The sequence below is a fragment of the Heloderma suspectum genome, chromosome 10 (assembly GCF_057233095.1).
Source record: "Heloderma suspectum isolate Gila_16-S chromosome 10, 16-S_ref, whole genome shotgun sequence".
In the NCBI taxonomy this organism is placed as follows: domain Eukaryota; kingdom Metazoa; phylum Chordata; class Lepidosauria; order Squamata; family Helodermatidae; genus Heloderma; species Heloderma suspectum.
In genome coordinates this window covers 34,689,220-34,711,028 of record NC_139467.1, presented here as the reverse complement: position 1 = coordinate 34,711,028, position 21,809 = coordinate 34,689,220, and the positions used below count along the sequence as shown (strand labels likewise).

The window sequence follows — 21,809 nt, the reverse complement described above, 5'->3', positions numbered from 1 at the left end:
TGCCCAAAAATGGCAGATTTGAGACTGGGCGAAAGTTGTTCAGAACTTGAGGATCCAAGGAGGGCTTCTTTAAGAGCGGTCTTATCACTGCCTCCTTGAGGGCTGATGGCATCACTCCCTCCTCAAGGGAGGCGTTCACCACCGCCTTGATCCCCTCACCCAGTCTCATTTTGAACATTCTTATTTGTTCTGAAATAATGAAACTAATCTTTTAAATTACTTTAGAATGTTTTAAATCACTTTAGAACATAGTTGTACTGGCTTCTGTATAAAAAGCAAACACAACCTGTGCAAGAGCGTATTGAGAGCCAGTGTAGTGTAGTGGTGAGAGTGACGGACTGGGAGCCGGGAGATCCGGGTTCTAGTCCCCACTTGGCCATGGAAGCTCACTGGGTGACTTTGGGCCAGTCACAGACTCTCAGCCCAACCTACCTCACAGGGTTGTTGTTGTGAGGATACAACGGTGAGGAGGAGGATAATGTAAGCCGCCTTGAGTTCCTTGCGAGAGGGAGAAAGGCGGGGTATAAATGCAATAAATAAATAAATAAATTGGGCTCCAGTAAATTTATTGCAAGGGAATTGTTCCAGTTTATACTGCTGTCAGTGGCACTTCGTAAGCCCCCTTGACACGTATTTTGTTGGACTGTTGTAAAATACTGCCCTTTGGGGCAGTAGTTGGGAGGATCTGTGGTCCTGGGAACAGTAATGTGTGGTCCTGAAACAGTCCCTACTTTTGTTCATGTATATTTGAGACATTTTACTGCTTTTTGGGTGTTTAGTCAGTCGCAGCCACTGTGATTGTATAGAAGCTTGTTGGCGGCCAAGCTGTCTGCACTAAACCATTGGAAATCAAAATTTTCCCCTGGGGATCCACATTTGGATAGTGCTCTTACAATTCATGAGAATGTGGAGGAGAGAATTTCCCCTGTTCCCCACTTCTAGAATGGTTTTTGTAGGAAAGAATTCATGGAGACCTTTACAAGTGTGATCTTTCCTCCATTAACTTTATTGGTATATACGTGAATCGATAGAACTGGAGGATAGTTGTAGCTGGTTTTGTTTTCTGTTGGCATCCTTTGTATATCCTTTCTAATGCTGGTATTAAGTTTTAATGGCTTAAAAAAAAAGGTGTGTGGGAGACTTTGATCTGGAAGTTATTTCAAAGCTTAATTCTACCTTACTAGTTGGTAATCTGGATTAGAAATTTAAGAGGAGAAATAAAGCCCTTTGGAAGTCCTCTTGATTACATTTACCAGCATGAACTCAACCTGAGCAATTAGTTTGTTCTATTCCTTGACTATATTTTTGCAGGCTGATTCATGCATGAGGTGGTCTTCTGTAGAAGAAATAAAAGGATAGCTGGCTTAAGCGAAGGCATGTTAATGTCACTTGTAACTTAATGGAAAGCTTTGGAGAGTTGCTAGAAGAATGGTATAGCCAGGGAAGGAGGGAGGGAGGCTACTCTGAATTCATGCTAGCTGAAAATGGCCATATCGATGCGAGAACTTGGCACTTCATTTAAAAAGAACACACATATCTGGCACATCTTATATTAAGTCACAGGATGGGTAACTCCTTGCACTTTCATAATTTGATGCCTGCTCTTAGCAGAGATGTCTTAAAACCTGAAAATATTTTGGCTTTGTATAATAGCAGTAGCTTGGCTAGCCTTAAGCAGAGATCAGTCAGCTGTTGAGTGGTAAGTTTTACATTTTCTAAGAGTCTACCTCATTCAGTATGGGTGAGATTCAACACTTGAGAAATACTTCCACCCCCTTATCAAACGCCTTGGCACTACCTCCCTGCCATATAGAAAATGCTAAGAATGTTAATGTTGTTGAAGTATTTCAAGGCATTCTCACTGAAATTAGCATTTGGAAGTGGGGTGGGTCTGATTAGGACATTCAGGCAATTTCTTCTTGGGCTAAACATACTTTCCTTAGGTTCCTGTTTCCACTTTTCACTAAAGTCAGGGTACAGAAGAATGCTTCTAGAATATGATTTCATTAATTTAGTTAACTGGCTTGTGTAATTGTGCCCAGCATAGTGGTATTTTAGAGTTTGTATCACATATTTGCTCCACATTTTAACTGAAGTTGGTACATAGCTGAAGCCTGTGTTTATAGGAAAGGAAAGGTTCCTCCTGTGCAAGCACTGGGACATTACTGACCCCTAGAGGGACGCTGCTTTCGCTGGCGTTTTCATGGCAGACTGTAGGGGGGTGGTTTGACATTGCATTCCCCAGTCGTGACTACCTTTCCCCCAGCAAGCTGGGTACTCATTTTACCGACCTCGGAAGGATGGAAGGCTGAGTCGACCTGAGCCGGCTACCTGAGACCCAGCTTCCTCTGGGATCGAACTCAGGTCATGGGGAGAATTTCAGTTGCAATACTGCCTCCTACCACTCTGCGCCACACGAGGCTTGTGTGGCCACATGCCACACGTATTTATAGACTACTGAGTAATTGTATCTCCAGAAACAAAAGTGGGGGAGGGGAGATTGGGTGTATTGCTCAATCACACCTATGAGAATCCAGCTTTATGCTGCATTCCTAAATTGTATAATTTCCTTCTATATTCTCTGCCTTCTATATTTAAGTTTCTGTGGAAAATTGCATATAGTCTTAAATGGCAATTGCCTTTAAAACAGATGTAATTCTCAAAGGTAAGAGGCATGGCTCAAGGAGAGGCAATCATGGCAAACAAGATTGCATAGTTAATGTACTTGCCACACTGTGGGTTCAAGTAAAGTTGCATTTTTATTTCAGTTTTTCTTTCCCACTTCAAAAGTCTCATGGTTCATGTCTTTACTGCGAAGAGAAAACTCTCTGGAAAAGACCCTGATGCTGGGAAAGACTGAAGGCAAAAGGAGAAGGGGACGGCAGAGGATGGGATGGCTAGATAGCATCACTGATGCAATGAATATGGACTTGAGCATGCTCCGGGGGAGAGTGCAGGACAGAAAGGCCTGGCGTGCTGTGGTCCATGGGGTCACAAAGAGTCGGACACGACTGAACAACAACAAGCATGTCTTTAAAAAATGTATTAAGTTTCCAGTTTTTTTAAAAAACAAAACAAAACTCAAGTAGTGAGCATTTAGTATCTTATTTTGCTGGGTGATACGGCTGAGAGATGATGGCTTGCTTGAGGCACGTGAGCTTCACAGGCAGCCAGGGGTTTGAAGCTGTCTGTCACATCCAAATCAGTATTTGTTCCACTGTATGTAAATAATTTTTGAGTAAAATTCTTCTGCTTCTCTCTACATCCTCTTCAACCCCTTCCCTGGGAGCATTTGCTTGTTGAAGGTTTTAGCAGGATCATCTGTGGTTAGAGCCAATTTTATTCCATATCAGTGATTGCACAGGACATCAATGTTTGTCCTGTCATAACAAGCCTTTGTATTCATATTCAATATGAATATGAAGTGGGAGGATTAATAGTGTGTGTGTGTGTGTGTGTGTGGGGGGGGGTGTTAATGAGTAGCAAGCAGTGCAGAAAACATGAGGTGTTAGGTCCTAAAATGTGCTGCTGCCTATATTTATACTGACTCCTGCTACAAACTAGTGTCTAGAGCCAACTCCTACGGTTCTGAATTTTTCCTGTTTTTCAGGTTTAGTTATATTTTTAAAATGTATACCTTAAAAAAAGAGAATTCAAGGTGGTTTACAGATTAAAACAAAATATAATATATAAAAAGATTTATCAAACAAGTATTACTTGAACAGCTACCAGAAGAACAGAATTAGTATAACAAGCCAATGAAAAAATAACCGATAAAAGAAAATAATTCATAAAACAGCAGCAGTTAATAAAACAATGATCATTAAAGAGAAAAGCATCAATGGAATGAGAGAACAATCAGCCAAAAAGGCCCTCTTAAAGCAATGTTCTAACTGACCATCTAAAATAGGGGTGGGCAACATATAGTACTCCAGATGTTTTGGCCTTCAACTCCCATCATTCCTCACCATTGAGTATGCTGGCTAAGACTGATGAGAATTGTAGGCCAAAACATCTGGAGGGCCACAAGTTGCCCATCCTTGATCTAAAAGCCTAGAGTCAGGTTCTGATTGATTTCACTTGGGGCACTCCACAAGGTGGGTGCCACTACAGAATTGTGCTTTGTGCAGCTAAAGAATCTGGAGGAAGGCCTGAGATACTAAACACAGCACATGGGGAGGAATCATTTTAAAGTCGCTATTAAAAAATTCTCCTACCCATCTGGGACCTGTTCATTTATGACCAGCTGCCATACAGCTGGGAGAATATCTACATGACTCAGCCTCATGGTGAAATTCAGTAGCAGGACATTTTCCCTACAACTGAATCCCAGCACCCTGTTATTGTAGATAAGTTCTTTTCATCCTTTTCTGCCAAATGATTAGAACTAGAACCCAACTCATGTCACTGGTGGTCTAGTAGCTGCTGAAACTACTTGCCTATAGTCTAACTTTATGCTGCCTCTGGACTAACCATTGTGAGCTCGAGGGCATGACTAAATCATGGAAGTGGCAGGATCCCAAATTTGAGAGGTAATTTCCTCCAGGAAATGTTCAGGCATTTTCCTTTTCCATAGTAGGAATGATGTTTGTTTTTGATCTTACTTTTGGATTGAGATATAAAATGTGGAAAGTAACTATGCTAAAATGTACTGCTAGCTGTATAAATGTATATAATATAACTTTCTTCATTACTATTCAGGCATAGATACTTTTATAAAATGACTTTTTAAACGTAGTCTTTCTCCTGTTGTACTATTTCTTAATCTTATGCATCGAAAACTGCTTGTTGAGCATGTCTTTTCATTAACCTCCAAATATATCCTTTTAATTTTGAGTCTCAACAGGACTCTCCTCTGGGCATTTCTTAGGCTGCTAAGGCTCTGATGTTGTTAAGTCTCATTTAACCATACTTTAAAAACTAATGTTTTGTTCCTTGATATGTCCTTCTGAGAAACTGATGCTAATGAGCCTTATGCTTGTCACAGTTGCATTCTCTCTCCTGTGTAGAATCCTGGACACAGAATCCTGGAAAAATGGCTCTTGAATGCAAGCAGTTGCATGGCAGAATACTTTCTGAGTGCTGAAGCCAAATTTTTCTTGGCATTCTTGCAACATTCTTCTTACTGTGTGCTCAGAATAACTTAGGACTGTTTGGGGAATACAAATGGGGTAAAGACTGCAGAGAAACAGAGTGACTTCCTGAAGTCTTCATATCGGGATCTAGATCTGGATTATATTTTGGATCCAAACTATTCTTCTGGTGAGGTGGTATTTCCACATCTTCTGAAACATTGCCTATGTTAAATTGAAGGCAAATGCTCAATTAAAATTTTACTCTCAAACTGCCATAGGTGGTAGTAGAAAAAAATGGTCAGTGCAGGCCAATCCTTTTCTATCTCTGAACCCATCTGTCTGTCTTTCATTTGCAAGGGGGATCCTAGATATTTAAAAAATTCCCAAACAGTTTACAACAAATTATAAAACAATACATCATTATAAAAGCACAATAACATTGAAAGTTAATGGTTGGGAAAAGCCAGGATAAGCAAGTAGCTTTGTAATAATCATCGAAAGCACGATTGTCAGTGCCTGACATTGCAGAGGGGAGGTCATATATAGAAATGAAGTGTACTTGCAACTCACCAGTACACTACCTGTGTTGCCTGTTCATTCCTTTTTCTTTTTTCTCCCCCTCCCCCAGTGCAGTGAGTAGTAGTGACTATTGTGCATGCTGGTACTGGCACTCTTGGAATGGACCCACCACTTGGGAATAGAGAAGAGCAGCTGGCATCAATTTCAGTTCAGAGTGGAAGCAAGGTGGAGGAAGGGTTTCCAATCAGTATTTTTATTTATTTATTATTAAATTTATTAATCGCCCATCTGGCTGGTCACCCAGCCACTCTGGGCGATGTACAACATACAATAAAAACAGTTTAAAACAATAAAATTCTACAATAAAAACATTTTCTAAAATACCTTAACCCACCCCAAATGCCTGCCTGAACAACCACGTTTTTAATGCATGATGGAAGCTCATTCAAGAGGGGGCATGATGGAGTTCCCTAGGGAGGGAGTTCCACAGAGTGGGGGCCACCACAGAAAAGGCCCTCTCCCTCGTCCCCACCAGTCTAGCTGTCCTGGCTGATGGGACAGAGAGAAGGCCATCCGAGGCTGATCTTGTTAAGCGGCCTGTCTGGTGTTGCTGGAGGCACTCCTTAAGATAGGCTGGGCCGGAACCATTTAGAGTTTTAAAGGTCAAAACCAACACCTTGAATTTGGCCCGGAAAACAACTGGTAACCAGTGCAACTCCTTCAGCACTGGAGTGATGTGATCTTGCAGGCGGCTGCCTTTAATCAGGCGAGCCACTGTGTTCTGTACCAGCTGCAGCTTCCGAACCATCTTCAAGGGTAACCCCATGTAGAGCGCATTACAGTAGTCTAAACGAGAGGAGACCAGGGCATGTACTACCGATGGGAGCAGATGGTCGGGAAGGAAGGGGTGCAGCCGCCGTATCAGATGGAGTTGATACAGCACTGTCCGGCTCACAGCTGACACCTGAGCCTCCATGGACAGCTGGGAGTCCAAAATGACCCCCAGGCGGCGGACCTGGTCTTTCAAGGGTAGCCGTACCCCATTCAACACCAGGTCAACATCCCCCAGCCTCCTCTTGTCTCCCACCAAAAGTACCTTGGTCTTGTCAGGGTTCAGCTTCAGCCTATTCCTCCCCATCCAGCCACTCACCGTCTCCAGACATTTGGACAGGGATTCTACGGCCAATCTTGAAGATTTGAATGAGAGGTAGAGCTGCGTGTCATCCGCATATTGATGACACCGCACCCCAAACCTCCTGATGATAGCCCCCAGCGGCTTCACATAGATGTTAAATAGCATCGGGGAGAGGATGGAACCCTGTGGCACCCCACAAGTAAGTGGCCACGGGTCTGAAACCTCCTCTCCCAGTGCTACCCTCTGGTACCTGCCGGAGAGGAAGGACCAGAACCACCGCAGTACGGTGTCCCCAATGCCCAACCCCTCCAGGCAGTCCAGGAGGATACCGTGGTCAACGGTATCAAAAGCTGCTGAGTGGTCGAGGAGAACAAGGAAGGAGCATTCACCCCTATCCAGAGCCCTCCCCATATCATCTACCAAGGCGACCAAGGCCGTTTCTGTCCGATGCCCAAGCCTGAAGCCCGACTGAAATGGGTCTAGATAATCAGTTTCTTCCAAGTGTGCCTTCAACTGCATCGCCACCACCCGCTCAATCACCTTGCCCAAAAATGGCAGATTTGAGACTGGGCGAAAGTTGTTCAGAACTTGAGGATCCAAGGAGGGCTTCTTTAAGAGCGGTCTTATTACTCCCTCCTTGAGGGCTGATGGCATCACTCCCTCCTCAAGGGAGGCGTTCACCACCGCCTTGATCCCCTCACCCAGTCTCTCTCTGCAGCCCATAATGAGCCAAGATGGGCAAGGATCAAGTAAGCAGGTGGTCGGCCGTACAGATGAAAGCACCTTGTCCACTTCATCAGGAGGAAGAAGCTGGAACCGATCCCACAAAACCGGTTTGCCACAGGCCGCCTCTTGCTCACTAACTGTATCCACAGCGTGCAGAGTAACACACCTAATCTGATCCATTTTATCTGCAAAGTGCCTTGCCAAGGCCTCACAGGAGGCCTTAGAATGCTCCAGTGGTTCCGGAGCCACAGGACCGACCAGGCTCCGGACCACTTGGAACAGCCTCCTGGGACAGCACTCTGCAGATGCGATGGAGGCAGCATAATATTCCTTTTTTGCTGCCTTCACCGCCACGTGATAGGCTGAAGATACAGCTCTAGTCCGTGTCTGATCGTCTTTGGAGCGAGACTTCCGCCACCGGCGCTCTAGCCGTCTCACCTCCTGTTTCAGAGCTCGTAACCGCGGATTGAACCATGGTGCAGTCCGAGCCCTGTTCAGGGGGAGAGGGCATTTCGGAGCCACCTGATCTAATGCCCCAGTGATTGCGGCATTCCAGCCACTCACCAGGGTCTCGACCGAGTGGCCGTTGGCATGCCCCAGAGAATCCCCAAGCGCGTTCAGGAATCCATTTGGATCCATAAGACGCCTGGGGCGGACCATTTTAATGGGTCCTCCACCCCTGCGGAGGGGTTGTGGAACCGAGAAGTCCAACGTCACCAGATAGTGATCTGACCATGACAAGGGGGTGGTGGATATACCCCCGACTTCCAGATCACTCCCCACTTCTCCAGAAACAAACACAAGGTCTAGTGCATGACCGGCTACATGGGTGGGCCCAGTTAGAATATGGTGCAGCTCCCAGGAGGCCATGGTCTCCATGAAGTCCCGAGGTGCTCCTGTGAGGATGGCCTCCGAATGTACGTTGAAGTCCCCCAACACCAGTAAGTTAGGGGACTGTACACGTACATCAGAGACCACCTCAAGCACCTCGGCCAGGGAGTCGGTCATGCAGCGGGGTGGACGGTACATGAGCAGAATCCCCAGACTGCCCTTCGGGCCCAACCTCCAGTACATGCACTCAGCAACCTTGGTCTCCCGGAGAGGGGGTCTGGTGAAGACCAAGGACTCTCAGTAGATAACAGCCACTCCCCCTCCCCGATCCCCAGCCCTCGGCTGCTGTGTATACGAAAATCCAGCTGGACACATGGCTGCAAGGGTTGGAGCAGCAGCCTCGGCCAGCCAGGTCTCCGTGATACATGCCAGGTCTGCACCCTCATCCAGGATCATGTCATGGATGAGGGAGGTTTTCTGGGTAACAGACCTGGCATTGCAGAGCAGCAAACGAAGGCCAGAAGATGGGGTCACGCCTCCCCCAGCCATCCTTTGGCTCTGGACAGGCCCTGAGCAGGGGACAGATACTACACATCTCTCCCTTGTTCCCCTTACCTGGCATGGCCTGCCCCTAGCGCTCCGCCAGTGCCTGCCGCCCAGCCTCGGTATCTTCTGGCCCCCAACACTCCCCCCACTGCCTCCATCAGGTGGACACATGCCCCCTTGCTCCCGCCTATCAGGCAGGCTACCCACCCCTAAAACCATAACAAAATCCCCCAGGAAAAGGAAAACAAACACACACACACACACACACACACACCCCAATTAAAAATCCCCTTAAAAATAATGCCAGGCCGGAGTCCACAGGGAAGGCCAGGTGGTGGTGATGGTGGCAGCAGCAGCTGCTGCTGCTGCCGCCGCAGGCCCAGCAGCAGCAGGCGCGCCTCTTCCCCGGTGACGGTGGTGGCCTCTCCTGCAGGCCCTGGCTCTCCCAGTCCACATCAGCCAACCAGCTTATGTAGCCCCTCCAGGGAGGGCAGGTGGAGCAGCACAGCTGGCTCGGTACCTGGGGGCCTGGTCCTGCAGGGACTGGCGGTCTGCCAGGCAGAAGTCTCCAGGGAAGGCCTGGTGGTGGTGGTGGTGGCGGCGGTGGCGGCGGCGGCAGCAGCAGCAGCAGCAGCGGCGGCGGCGGCGGGCCCGCCTCTTCCCCGGTGGTGGCCTCTCCTGCAGGCCCTGGCTCTCCCAGGCCACCTCAGCCAGCCACCTTATGTAGCCCCTCCAGAGAGGGAAGGTGGAGCAGCACAGCTGGCTCGGTACCTGGGGGCCTGGTCCTGCAGGGACTGGCGGTCTGCCAGGCAGAAGTCTCCAGGGAAGGCCTGGTGGTGGTGGTGGCGGCGGCAGCAGGCCCAGCAGCAGCAGGCCCAGCAGCAGCAGGCCCGCCTCTTCCCCGGTGATGGTGGTGGCCTCTCCTGCAGGCCCTGGCTCTTGCACTGCTTCAAAACTATTTTGGAAGTATGCTGCTTAGAACTATTCCACTTAACAAGTTTTGGCTTCCAGGGATTCTTCAGAACACTTCTCATCTGCAAATGGTCAGCATTAAAATCACTTTTCCCCTACATTACATCCTACATGAAAAGCCAGTGGGAAAGAGCCAGTGTGATGTAGTGGTAGCATGTCAGAGGCCCAAGTTCAAATTCTCACTCGGCCACAAAGTTCACTGGGTGACTTTGGGCCAATCGCTGTCTCTCAGCCTAACCTACTTCAGTTGTTGTAAGGATAAAATGGGGAGGGGACCCATGTGTGCCATCTTGTAATAAAAATAAGTTATAAAATAAAAAGTTAATAAACAAAAGTTGCTCCTCTTTTCTTGAGAGATGTAATTGCTTATGGTTCAAGAATATTTGGTACTCAAAACTATACCGTTACAGAATTGTGGGCCATAAGAGGCAAGATTGTCACCGTATCCGATGCCCTCCTTACTGAAACATCCTAACAGTACCCCCCCTTCAGTTATCCAGATTGCTATGCTAGAAGCAGAGCAACATAGCACATGCACAGATCACAATTTCAGAGATTATAGTGGACAAGAAATAAGTTTAGAATGAGAAAACAGTAATGCTAAAGTGAGAGCGCTCAAGCAGATGATCTTGCGCTCTTGTGCTCATTTGCCGTGTCCCCCCATCACCACCTATGCCAAATGTTACATTTTGAAATTCAAGTTTGTGGACTTGGTTGTCTTGCTTGTCACTTCAATTCTAACCTCATCCAGACTAGATGTAATAAAACATTTGCCAACTAATTATGCATTCAAGCTGCTTAATACGGATTTAATAAACTCTGGATTCCTTTAGCAGCAGTAATGGCCCTTTCCTGACTCTCATCAGGAAGGGCAAGGTACTTTGTTGAGTTTTGCATCTCTTGGTATTAAAGTGGTAATCGTAAATGCTTTTTTAAATAAATATGGAAAATACATTGAAGTAAAATGGACCTAATGATGTGATCCATAGATTAGGATGAGCCAGCTTTCCCAACATGTCACTTTAATGGCAACTAAGACTAGTTGTCAGTTTTGGGTCAACTTCTAGAGGATAGTCTTGAGATGTATATTCCATCTGGTGAGGCTGGCTAGTCCTCAGCTTTGTTTTGCTTGAGCTGGGGTGCAACATTGAAGTAAAGTTGCCAGTTTGGATCTATTCTAATTGAAGGTCTGAAAAGAAATTCCTCTGTGTGACTGAAGGTTTTCTGCCTTCCTCTTTAATGTGGCTTGACTTGTTCTCCTGAGACTTCTAGATTGTCCTGCTGAACATATGCAGGCACATCTGGTTAAAACAGTTTATTCTTGCTTCCTATCTGCATAGAAATCGGAAAGTGGTTACTTTGGAACTTGTGGTTTCATAGAATAAAGTTGTGTGTCAATGCACATAGAGAGGAGGAACTTAGCTAGATTTTGCATCCCTTCCAGTCCTTTGGTTTTGTGAACTGGTTATTCCTTGGGATAGCCACAGTAATTTTCCAGCCACTACCTATTTGTCCTAAATCTGTCACAAAAGCTTTCACATTATAAGTGTCACTTTCTAAACACAGCCCCCAAACTATGTATTGTGGCTTGCCAGATGCTCAATACACCACCCTGTTATGCATCCTCAGACAGGTGGCAAAAACAGAAGGTTTGTGGAGGCTTTTATGAGCTGTGTTCGGTTCAGCAGGCCTAGTTCTAGGTGCATGCAGAAAACTGTTTTCATTACTGTGAAAAAGCCATCCTGGACTGACATTTCAATGAGCTAGCCATGGCACACCCCAGTAGGTGATGAGTTCTTGGCAAACTGCTTATTGAGCTGAAAGTACCAAGGACAATGGAAAATGTATTTTATCTTTTAATTTTCTAGTCACTTCTCTTGGGAAACTTTACAATATGCCACACATGGCCGTGACCCCTCTCTCTTTCCAATGGAGCTACCCAGGGCAAGGCTGAAAGGGTGCTCTGTCTGCTGAGCCTATTTAAGTGTCAGAAGACTGATCTGCACCCCTGGCCCACTTCTACTAATGTCCTTTTCTCTTTTCACAGGCTGGCAGTGATGGTGAAAGCATAGGGAACTGCCCTTTTTCTCAGAGACTGTTCATGATTCTGTGGCTCAAAGGAGTGGTTTTTAGTGTTACAACGGTTGACTTGAAAAGGTAGGAAACATGCAAATTCCTGGAACTTCAGTTTTATATCTGGTAGTCAATTTCCTTTGCTATGCAGCAGAATTCTAAATTTTCATGGCAGATATGGCTATCAATGACTTTTAGTCATGATAGCAATATATTAATTCTAGTATCTGATGCAGTATGCCTCTCTGTACCACTTGCTGAGGAACATGAATGGGAGGATGCAATTGCTCTCCTGTCCTACCTGTGGGCTTTCCACTGGCTTCTGGCTGGCCACTGTGGCAACAGAATGCAGGACTACATAGCCCTTTGGCCTGATCCAGCACAACTTTTCATACGTTATGATTCTAGCTTTTCTCATTGTTACTGACAGAAGTTAAATCCCATGTGACAAATTGCTGTGATGACTTCACATTGAAGCATTATAAAACTGTCTGTATTAATATCATATATAATAATTGCAGCATGCATGTGTTATGCATGATATTGGAAGTTGACAACAATACCCCAGCTTGAATAGGAAAATAAGCTGTATGAATATACAGTAACATTAAAACTAAGAAATTATATTCGTGTATGAGTGATGAGGCAAAGCTACAAGAATTTCATTCAAAATTGTATAACATTGATTATTGGACTATTGGAAAAACGAACCACTATTTTCAGACAGAGACCTCACTTGAACATAATGCTAACCTGTGATTTAACCCACGGGTTCTTGAATTCTTGTTATGATGTGTGAACCCAGCCATGCTAACAAACAATAGTTTGTTAAACACGAACATCTAGGAAAGAGAACCCACCGTTTGTTGTTGGGCTGTGAACTATGGGTTGTTTAAATCATGGGTTGTTCTTACAATATGAACCATTTATTTTATTTATTAGTGATCTATATGGCTTAATATAATAAAATCCCTAAGCAGTTCACATATAAATATTCAAATCATATTTAAAATACATTATTAAAAACAATTCCAGTTACAACAATAGTACAGAACAATAAAAGGAGTAGTAAGGTAGAGCAACATTATTAATTACAATTAATAACAAACTAGAGAGAGCCTGGGTGAGCAAGGACGTTTTCAGGTGGCGTTTGAAACATGCCACATTTCTGCCCCCTGAACTGCACGTGGGAAGGTTTTCCAGAGGGTAGGTGCTGCTGCTGAGAAGGCCTGCTGTCGAGGAATTATGTGGCTCTGACTATCTTAAAGGTTGGCTGGGTATATATAATGGAAAGTGGTCTGCTAGTCCCAAGTTGTTTAGGGCTTTGTATGACAATAACATAACCTTGAACATGGCTTGGTAGCTAATAGGCAGCCAGTGCAGTTCTTTTAGCACAGGTTATGCGAGCATAGCTGTGTTTCCTAGTGAGCACCCTGGCTGCTGCATTCTGCTCTAGCTGCAGCTTCTCAACCAGGCACAAGGGCAGCCCCACATAGAGTGCATTGCAGTAGCCTAATCATGAGGTTAGAACCATGGATTGTTCATGGGTTGTTTTGCAAGTGAACAGAGGCGGTGAGCAAGAGTAGTTAAAAATATCAGCCGCTCTACATGACAGTAGTACCGTGCCACAAAGGCATTTAGGATATAGGGAGGGAGTGGGTGAAGGAGGAGGGACACAAACAACCCAGGGATTGAGAAAACGAACCACATTTGGGTCGATCGTCTACCAGACAAACCATGGGTAGGGCAACAAACCATGGGTTAGTGTTATGTGCAGACTAGGTCAGTATGACTTATGCTTTTGACTTTCTGTGAATTCCTTTCGTAACAATTCTCAATGTATATAACAATTCTCATTTCCTAAAAAGGGGGAAACATTCTTCTCCCTGCCTCCCATGGGGCAGAAGAGTTGCCTATAGAAGACAATACTGAAATTGAGAACTTTAGCATAGCTGTGATTAGTTAACAGTAAGTCCGTCCCCCCGTCCCCCCCCTGGCCCAGCTTACCATCAGATGGGAGTTCCATCTCTGGAATTTTGTGACAGCCTGGAAGTTCCATCTCCAGACAACAGGATGAGTTATTGTAGTGCTATTTTCTCTAGGCTCAACTGTCTGGGACTCACAGGTCCTTCGGCTGTTTTCTTTTTCTTTAGTAATTTCATACCTAGGGATTTTGACTTCATAGAGAAACCAATAGTTGCGGGGGAGGGGGGGAGTTTTTCTTCCAAACTGCTAGCAAACTCAGTTGAGTACCTAATAGAGGGGATGATTATGTGTATGTCAGGAAAATAGCTTAAACAGGTGTGGCTTATCTGTCTTGTTTGAACTTCTGTTTTGACTAAATTGAATGTGATTACCATATGCTATTTAAGATTACCATATGGCATTTAAGATTATTTGAGTCTGTTCTTCTGCTCTGCAGTGCAATACAGGTTTCTGAATGGGGTTCAAGTAATCACTTTTGCTGAGAAGATCAGTATTTGGACTTCAAAATGTACTGGGCTCCTACTGGTACAAAAGATCACAAGGAAGAAATTATGGGGAACAGGAAACTTACAAATTTATTGTTCAGTGACATGCATTTTCCTTTGTATGGTCTTGTTAAATATAGCACTGTGCCAACAAGAGGATATTTCCAGTTCAATTCTCTTAGTAGCTATGGACACAAGCAAAAAATATGCATGGGCTAAATGGGGGCATGCCAGCCTTTTCTCTCCACTGAGTGCTCATATGTTTTCTGTCTTTCTGCAGTCACTAAAGACAGAGGCTTCATTCTTTTCCCTCTTCAGGAATGCAACTTGTGTCCATGTGCAGGAATTAGATGTCTTTTTTTGGCCAGAGCAGTGCTGTAGTGTGCAGAGTTGAACTTCCTGAGAACACAAGGAAAGCTTCTGGTTTGGGTTTTTAAAAAATAATTTGAGGAGTGCTTGGTAAAAACCCCCCCTGAGCCAGCAACTTTCAAACTGTGTCCCAGGGATGTTCCTTGGGAGCTTGGAGTTCCTCTTTCACAAACATCTTTTGGGAAAGTTTGCATGGCAGGCTACCCACCATTGCTATGACTTTTCTGGAACATGCAACTGCTGGTGGGGGGCTGGGGAAGGGATAGTTCTTGTGGCATTCTAGGGTTCATGTAGCTTATACATGGCAAAAGTGAAGGCCTCGGCACCTCTGCCTGCTGAGAGTGCTCCAACCAGAATCCTCTCCAAGGTACTGGGATTCTGGAGCAAATATGCAAAGTTTCCTCAGCAGACAAATTGCAATGGAAAGACTTCCCTGAAAGGAGAAGCTTTGAAAACCATATTAACCTGCTTTGCATGTAACAGTCAGTGCTTGGGTTAAACAACCCAGGAATTGGTGTGGCTGCACGTGTCAATATGTTAGACCTGTGATTTGTTGGTGGATTAACTCTGGGTTGTTTAACCCCTAAACAACTCAGAATTCCTGGGCTTGGGCATCATGAAACAAACCAGGAGGAGCTTGTTTCGGAAAGTGGAAGTGGCGCTTGCTCCTGTGTGGCCACACCAGTTCCTGGGTTGTTTAACTCTGGAATTGAGTGTTTCGTGCAAACTGGGTCATAGACGTCTGTATTTCAATTAGTAATGCTGCTGAATGTTTGGAACTGGGAGGTTTGGAAATGAACCCCTAAACCCATTGCAAGCAGATCCCAAATTGCTCAGAACTTGAGCCTGGCTTGTAATAGCACAGCCCACATAATTACTCCCTGCTGCTACTGCTGCCACCTTTGCCTGCCCAAGCTTAAGGAGCAATGGGGAGGAATCCTTCTGGACCTCTGGGAGGATTGTCAAGGACCATAGGAACTGCATCTTCCATGGTTCTTGATGGCTTGGGATACTTGCCACCCTCTAGGGCCTAACGAGAGGCCACCCCACCTCTAGGTAAGTCTGGGTAGGAACGATAAGTGGATGGGTGGGGGAGCTGGGTTAGGAAAAAGGAACTCTCCTGGGTCTGAATTAGGCCAAAGTACAACGTTATTTTGTCCCCATTCCAAATTGAACCTGCAGCAGTTGACGGTTACTAATTTAGTGTGTACCCCATCCTGTCCTGGAGGCTTAAAACCCCCACTGGCCAACCTGTTTGGGCATTTGTCCAGAGAATCCTAAACATACTAAGTGATCCACACTAGAATCACCAACAGCTAGTGTTGCTGCCTCCTTGTCAGCCTGGAAAATGTGGATGTTCTTTTTAGCAGGGTATTTATAGCATTGTTCCATGGGGCTAAACTTTCTCCACCGCAGGCGCATGAAACTTGCTTTTGTCCTCTTTTGGCCATATCTACATTAGACTTTGCTCAGAGCTTGGAAAAACACCAGGGGCTTAACTATTGGATAGTGATGACTGACATTTCTCTTCCTCCTCCATCTCCATTGCTTGTTGAGACCCAGTGTGCTGATGTGGATAGAGTGGGCATGAGTAATCCAGGTTCAAAACCCTACTTGCTTAATGAAGATCTTTGGGTGGCTTTGAGCAAGTCAGTCTCCCTTAGCTGAATCGCCTCACAGGGCTGTAAGAATACAGTGGCCTGGTTCTCATGTAATGACAAACCAGAGCATGGGTTGAACATGAGTTTGAGTGCACCTGGTTCACACATATCACCCGGATTCGCACAACTTTACAACCCATCATGTGTTAGGCAGCCATGGTGGGTTGCCATGTTGTCCGAACCTAAAGTGTTTTCTGTGGATTGGCTTTATTTTTCAGGAACAAACCACAACGAGAATAGATGGCTTGTTGTAGGGTTATTCTTGCCTACAGTAGGTTGTCATGTCGTCTAAACCCGAGAGACCAATTTTATCATGGGTTGTGGTGATTGGCTACAGAGCCACTTGGCAAGAGCAGCAACAAACACTATCAATCCTCTTCTTGCAAGCGATCTTGGTTGCTAAAGTCTGCCTAGGCACAAATTCTGCTGCGGCAGCCTGAGCCCTTCCTTGGCAGTCTCCTCCCCCACCTCCCATGGTCTTTCACTGCTCGGCTTGTCAGTGAAGTAGCTTCTTCTAACTCATGCCAGCCAGCTGTGTGTAATCTACACAATGACCTTGAAGGAGCTTGTCATCCTCCCAGCTTTGTTTGTGTCTTCAATGCACCCTTCTTCACCCCCCCCGCAAGGTGTTTCCAGAGGATTCCCTCACAGAGTAAACCTCTAAATATTTAAGTATAGTTAGTTTTGCATCCTTTTGACAATACAAATTGTCCTATCCATTGCCATGATGTTATGTGTAAAATTTATTTTCATTCGATTAACGAAAAGGGGCCAGTATTACCACCCCCTTTTTGGTGAAATCTTAGCTGCTTTTTGCCTGCCCAAGCAGCAGGTTTTGGTCATCCACCCCACCTTCCATTGTCCCCCATAGAAGTGGCTCTTGCTTTCAGTCACTGTCTCCTGCCCCCTTCTAATAAAACACAAGGCAGCACATTAAGGCTTACAGTTTTAACTACAAAAACAACCACCAGCATGGGGTGGGATGATGAATGGGGATTGGGAAACTTTCCTCTGGGAGCCAGCAAAGGCAAACATACCCCAAACACTCAGCAGGACAATAGAAAAAAGGCTGCCAGCTTAGCGAGGGAGCAGGGGATCATGGGATGCAGATCTGTCCACAAAGTCCCCTGGGATACATGTAAGGAGTGGGTGGGAGAACTGCGTTTGAAACAAGCCATGACAAGCTGTGGTAAGGCTGATTGTCTGTTAGCACCATCGTGGGTAAACAAGCGAACAACCAACATGCTGAGAGTTATTTGCAGAGGTGGCTTAGCGTGACGTGTGAACCTGCCCAATGACAACTTAGAGTATGGGTTGAGTACGGGTTGAGGCTGCAGTGGCTTAGTGGTTAAGACGCTGAACTGCAGACCGGCAGTGCAGGTCGGCAGGACAGCAGTTCGAGACCCGAGTGCTGCGTGACGGAGTGAGCTCCTGTCTTCAGTCCCAGCTCCTGCCAACCTAGCAGTTCGAAAGCAAGAAATTGCAAGTAGATAAATAGGTACCGCTTCGGCAGGAAAGGTAACAGCTTTCCGTGCACCTCAGTGTTCAGTCATGCCGGCCACATGACCACGGAAGCGTCTTCGGACAGCGCTAGCTCTTCGGCTTAGAAATGGAGATGAGCACCACACCCTAGAGTCGGACACGACTGGTTGGGGACACCTTTACCTTTTTTTTTTTTAATGGGTTGAGTATCATGGGTTGTTGTTACATGCGAACCTTGCACTATAGTTTAACTATGGGTTGCTAATCACAAACAACTCCGAGTTGACAACCCAGCAAACCATGGGTTCTCTTCCTGGGTTGTTTGTGGTTAACAACCCATAGTTAAACCACAGTGCAGAGTGTGCACGCAATGCCAACCCCATGATTCAGCAACATGTGAACCAAGTCAATGGGTTATTCCATAGTATCCCCCCCCCTTCCCTGGATACTGCCCTGAGCAACTTGAAGTAAGGGCAGGTTGCAAGTGTTGCCTCATGTGCATATAGGGGCGGGGTGTGCAGGTTTAATCTGTGCTCTGAAATAGCGGGAGTTCAGTAGCTGCAGTGCTGCAGTTTGGGGTTTAAACCGGGGGTGGGTAGCAGACCACAGGCTTGTGGGATCTTTTTTTTTTTAACTAGAGCCTGAATTCCACCAGCTAGAGCCTGGCACACAAGGCATACATACACTTAGAATTAAACAATTCTGAGCCCAGGAATTTCTTTTGAGTACCAGAACTGAATGGAGCTCACGGTATCCACATATAAGTTCACTCCTGGCAGCTACAAGCTTTCTTCATTTCAGCAGTATAATTTAGGTGTGCTCGTGTGTGTGTGTGGTCATCTTGTTGCTATTGTTAAACAATTGGGAGTGAGAAATCCTTGCTGGTCTACTGCAGTTCACGCAGAGATCTACCAGATCTACCTTCTGCCTGGCCCTTCTTCAAGCTATGCCCATATAGCTTCACCCCTTGCAGTGTGTGTGGAATTTCTCTTAAACAGAGAGGGAAGCAGCTGTGTGGCAAAGCAGAGGCTTCAGCAGCACTCACCTGTGGTGAGTAAGATTGGCTTGCAGGCAGGGAAGAGTTTTTTGTAAATTAGATGAGGGTTGGCTCTTCCAGGCTGTTGTACATAAATGACACATCCCGGTATCTGCAGGCAGGCTGGTACAAATTTGGTAATCTTTTTTGACTAGGTTGCCAGGTTAAAATATCACTTCCTGCTTTTGGGAGACACCCCCCCGCCCCCCAATGCCACAAGCAGATTACTCATGCCAGCTTCTTTCCCATTTCCCCGCATATGTTCTCCACCTTGGCCAAAATGGTGTTTGGGCCATCCCTAGAGATGGATGCATATGCTTTGGCTATGCTCCTACCTAATTGGAAAAAGTTGCATCACACACAGCCTGAATTTCTGGTATTAAACTGAAAGCCTCCATTGCCTGTGGTTTCTGTTGATGCAGAGTGACTTCACTGTACCTTGGCATCTCTCTTGTGAACGCCCTATATACCTCCCTTTGGAAAGTAATGTGGACATCCAGTTCAATTTTATACCAAGTGCCAATAAGGATTGGTTTGGGAATGTGATCCTAGCATTCCCTTCTTAAAAATAAATAAAGAACTGTTGACTTAATTTTTTTGTACAATCAAGCATCTAATATGTGTCCCTAGAAGTTCACCTTGTGCATTTGGACTGGTGAAAACCTGCAAAGTAAATCTACAGGCAGGAGTGGGGAGCAGAGGGGAAAGGAAGCTAACATGGAACTGATTAGGTTGGATATGTGTAAGGGGGATTGTGCCAGCAACTGGTTTTAATTTGCCTTTTCTTGTTGGGGGGAAGATCCACAGTGCACCAAGAGGTTCCCCCTCTGTACTTCTCAAAACTTCCTTTTGGCAGTTGATAAGGGTTTGGTTTTGCCTGCTTTGGAGAACAGAATGCAAACTTCACAGCTGATGAGTACAGTTTGCCATATTTGACTTAAGCTATTTTTTCCCTTAAAAGGGATGATTCCCAACCAATGGGAGAAATTGGAATACAGCCACTCCAGTAATTTCCTGTAATTATTGTGGGGGTACACAGCAGTGTTTTAACTGAAGCTTAAGCTGGTTAAGGTATCTAACTGACTCACAAATTGCAGCTTTTGGAGAAGGACAAATTAGGGACATTTGAAGTGCATGTGCAGTCTGGGGCAGGTTTGCAACAGTTGGGTTTCCATCTGTGTTTTCTGCCTTTAAACAAAAACTCAGGAGGTGCTGAAGTACAAAGAACAATGGCTCTGGGGTAATATTACGTACAGTTCATCTACCATGAAGCTGCATGGCCATGAAGTTGCATATAAATAAAAGGTCCTTCATTGTCAGGTGCCCATTCACACCTGCAATTTCATATTTAGCATTAGGCACTTTGATTTTGTTCAGAAAACCTGCTGTATCTTTTCTTCAAAAAACCATGCAAACTGAAGTAATGGAAAGGCATCAGATTGAAGCTGTGTTTACCACCAGAGGCTACTCCTACTGGCAGGTCTGAGGACTACCTCAGGCCATGGATTTTTGCCACCATTAAAGGTGTGAGATCTAACCCAGAGGCCCAGAGTCCACTGAGGTTCTTATGCAAGCACCATTGAAATTAAAGGGATCTGTGTGAGAGACCTTGCATTCAGCATACCTGGCACCTGTTCAGTCCACATGGATCCTCTGCTTGTCCATATAGCAGGTATGCAAATGGTGGGTTTTTCCTAGTCTATACTGGCAGGTCTGAAACCCTTACATGGTGACATACCACCTTAAAAAAGGAATTAAAATCACAGGCACAGCTCAGAAATTACACCAGGGGTCCCCAGCCTTTTTGGACTGGTGGACACATCTGGAATTTTGAGAGAGTGTTGTGGGCACTCCCACAAAATGGCTGCCACGGGGGGCTTGCCCCTTCATAAAATGGCTGCCATGGGGGGCTTGCCCCTTCATAAAATGGCTGCCATGGGGGGCTTGCCCCTTCATAAAATGGCTGCCATGGTGACACAAAACCCTCATTTTCCAGAAGCACAAAACACTAATTCCTCAGAAAGCAAATTGGTGAGACTAAAAGAAAAGTAACTTCCCCAAGCAGCTAAAGTACAAGGCAGAGGTGTGGGGGCTGAACTCCAAAACAGCAATAAAACTCCAAATAGAGATGACACTAGAGGGCAGCACTTCACTTTGTAGCATGGCAGCCTCCCAGTTTTTCAAAAATCTTTAAAAAAAAGATAAGGATCAAGAGGGGCAGAAAGCCTGGTGGGCACTAAGAGAGGTGGCTGTGGAAATACTGGTGCTCATGGGCACCATGTTGGAGATACCAGAACTACACATTCTTCTGGGATATTCATCATTCCATTTAATAGGCAGTTGACCACCCAAGTGTGCTATTCCTGGGCCACCTAAGCACCCATATATGCATGTACAGGGAAATCCAAGCTAATTGGGTTTCCCCAGATGCATATATGGGGGGCGGGGGGCTTAAAGATGTGCATATGCACATTTTACATCCACACTTTACCCATTTTCCTGTGGGCAGTACAGGTGTAATAAGGCTGATTATGATCGCGTGATGATCATAATAATTCGGTGAAGGTGAAAAAGCCCACAGCAGTGACAGCAGAGTCCAGCCTCCTGTGATGTATGAGGCTTCCTTATAATCCTTCCTTTTTAACCCCACCCTCAATTGTTTCACCCCAGCATTGGTTGAATTTCAGTACCACTGCACACGCTATGCCAAATAGTTGGTGGCGTTACGTGATGTTGCATTTGCAGTAGCTGTTAAGGCGAGCTTCCGAGGCCCAACCTACCCCAGAAGGAACCAGGCTTCAGGGAAGATGAGTGTCTGCTTTGGGGAGTTTGGGTTGCTTCCCCCTGGAAGTCCAACTGCCACTACCCTCTCCTGAAATATGATACTAAACAAATCTGTGCCTGCCCTGGCTG

At 45.6% G+C, this 21,809-nt stretch overlaps 1 protein-coding gene across 1 annotated transcript in view; it reads left to right on the top strand.

Moving 5' to 3' along the window:
• Positions 1 to 21,809, top strand: part of CLIC4 (CLIC family member 4) — a 60,588-nt gene that overhangs the window by 21,472 nt on the left and 17,307 nt on the right. Inside the window, exon 2 of the mRNA XM_084815883.1 lies at positions 11,852 to 11,961. Coding sequence (XP_084672009.1) covers positions 11,852 to 11,961 — 110 coding nt within the window. The remainder of the gene's footprint in view (positions 1 to 11,851; positions 11,962 to 21,809) is intronic.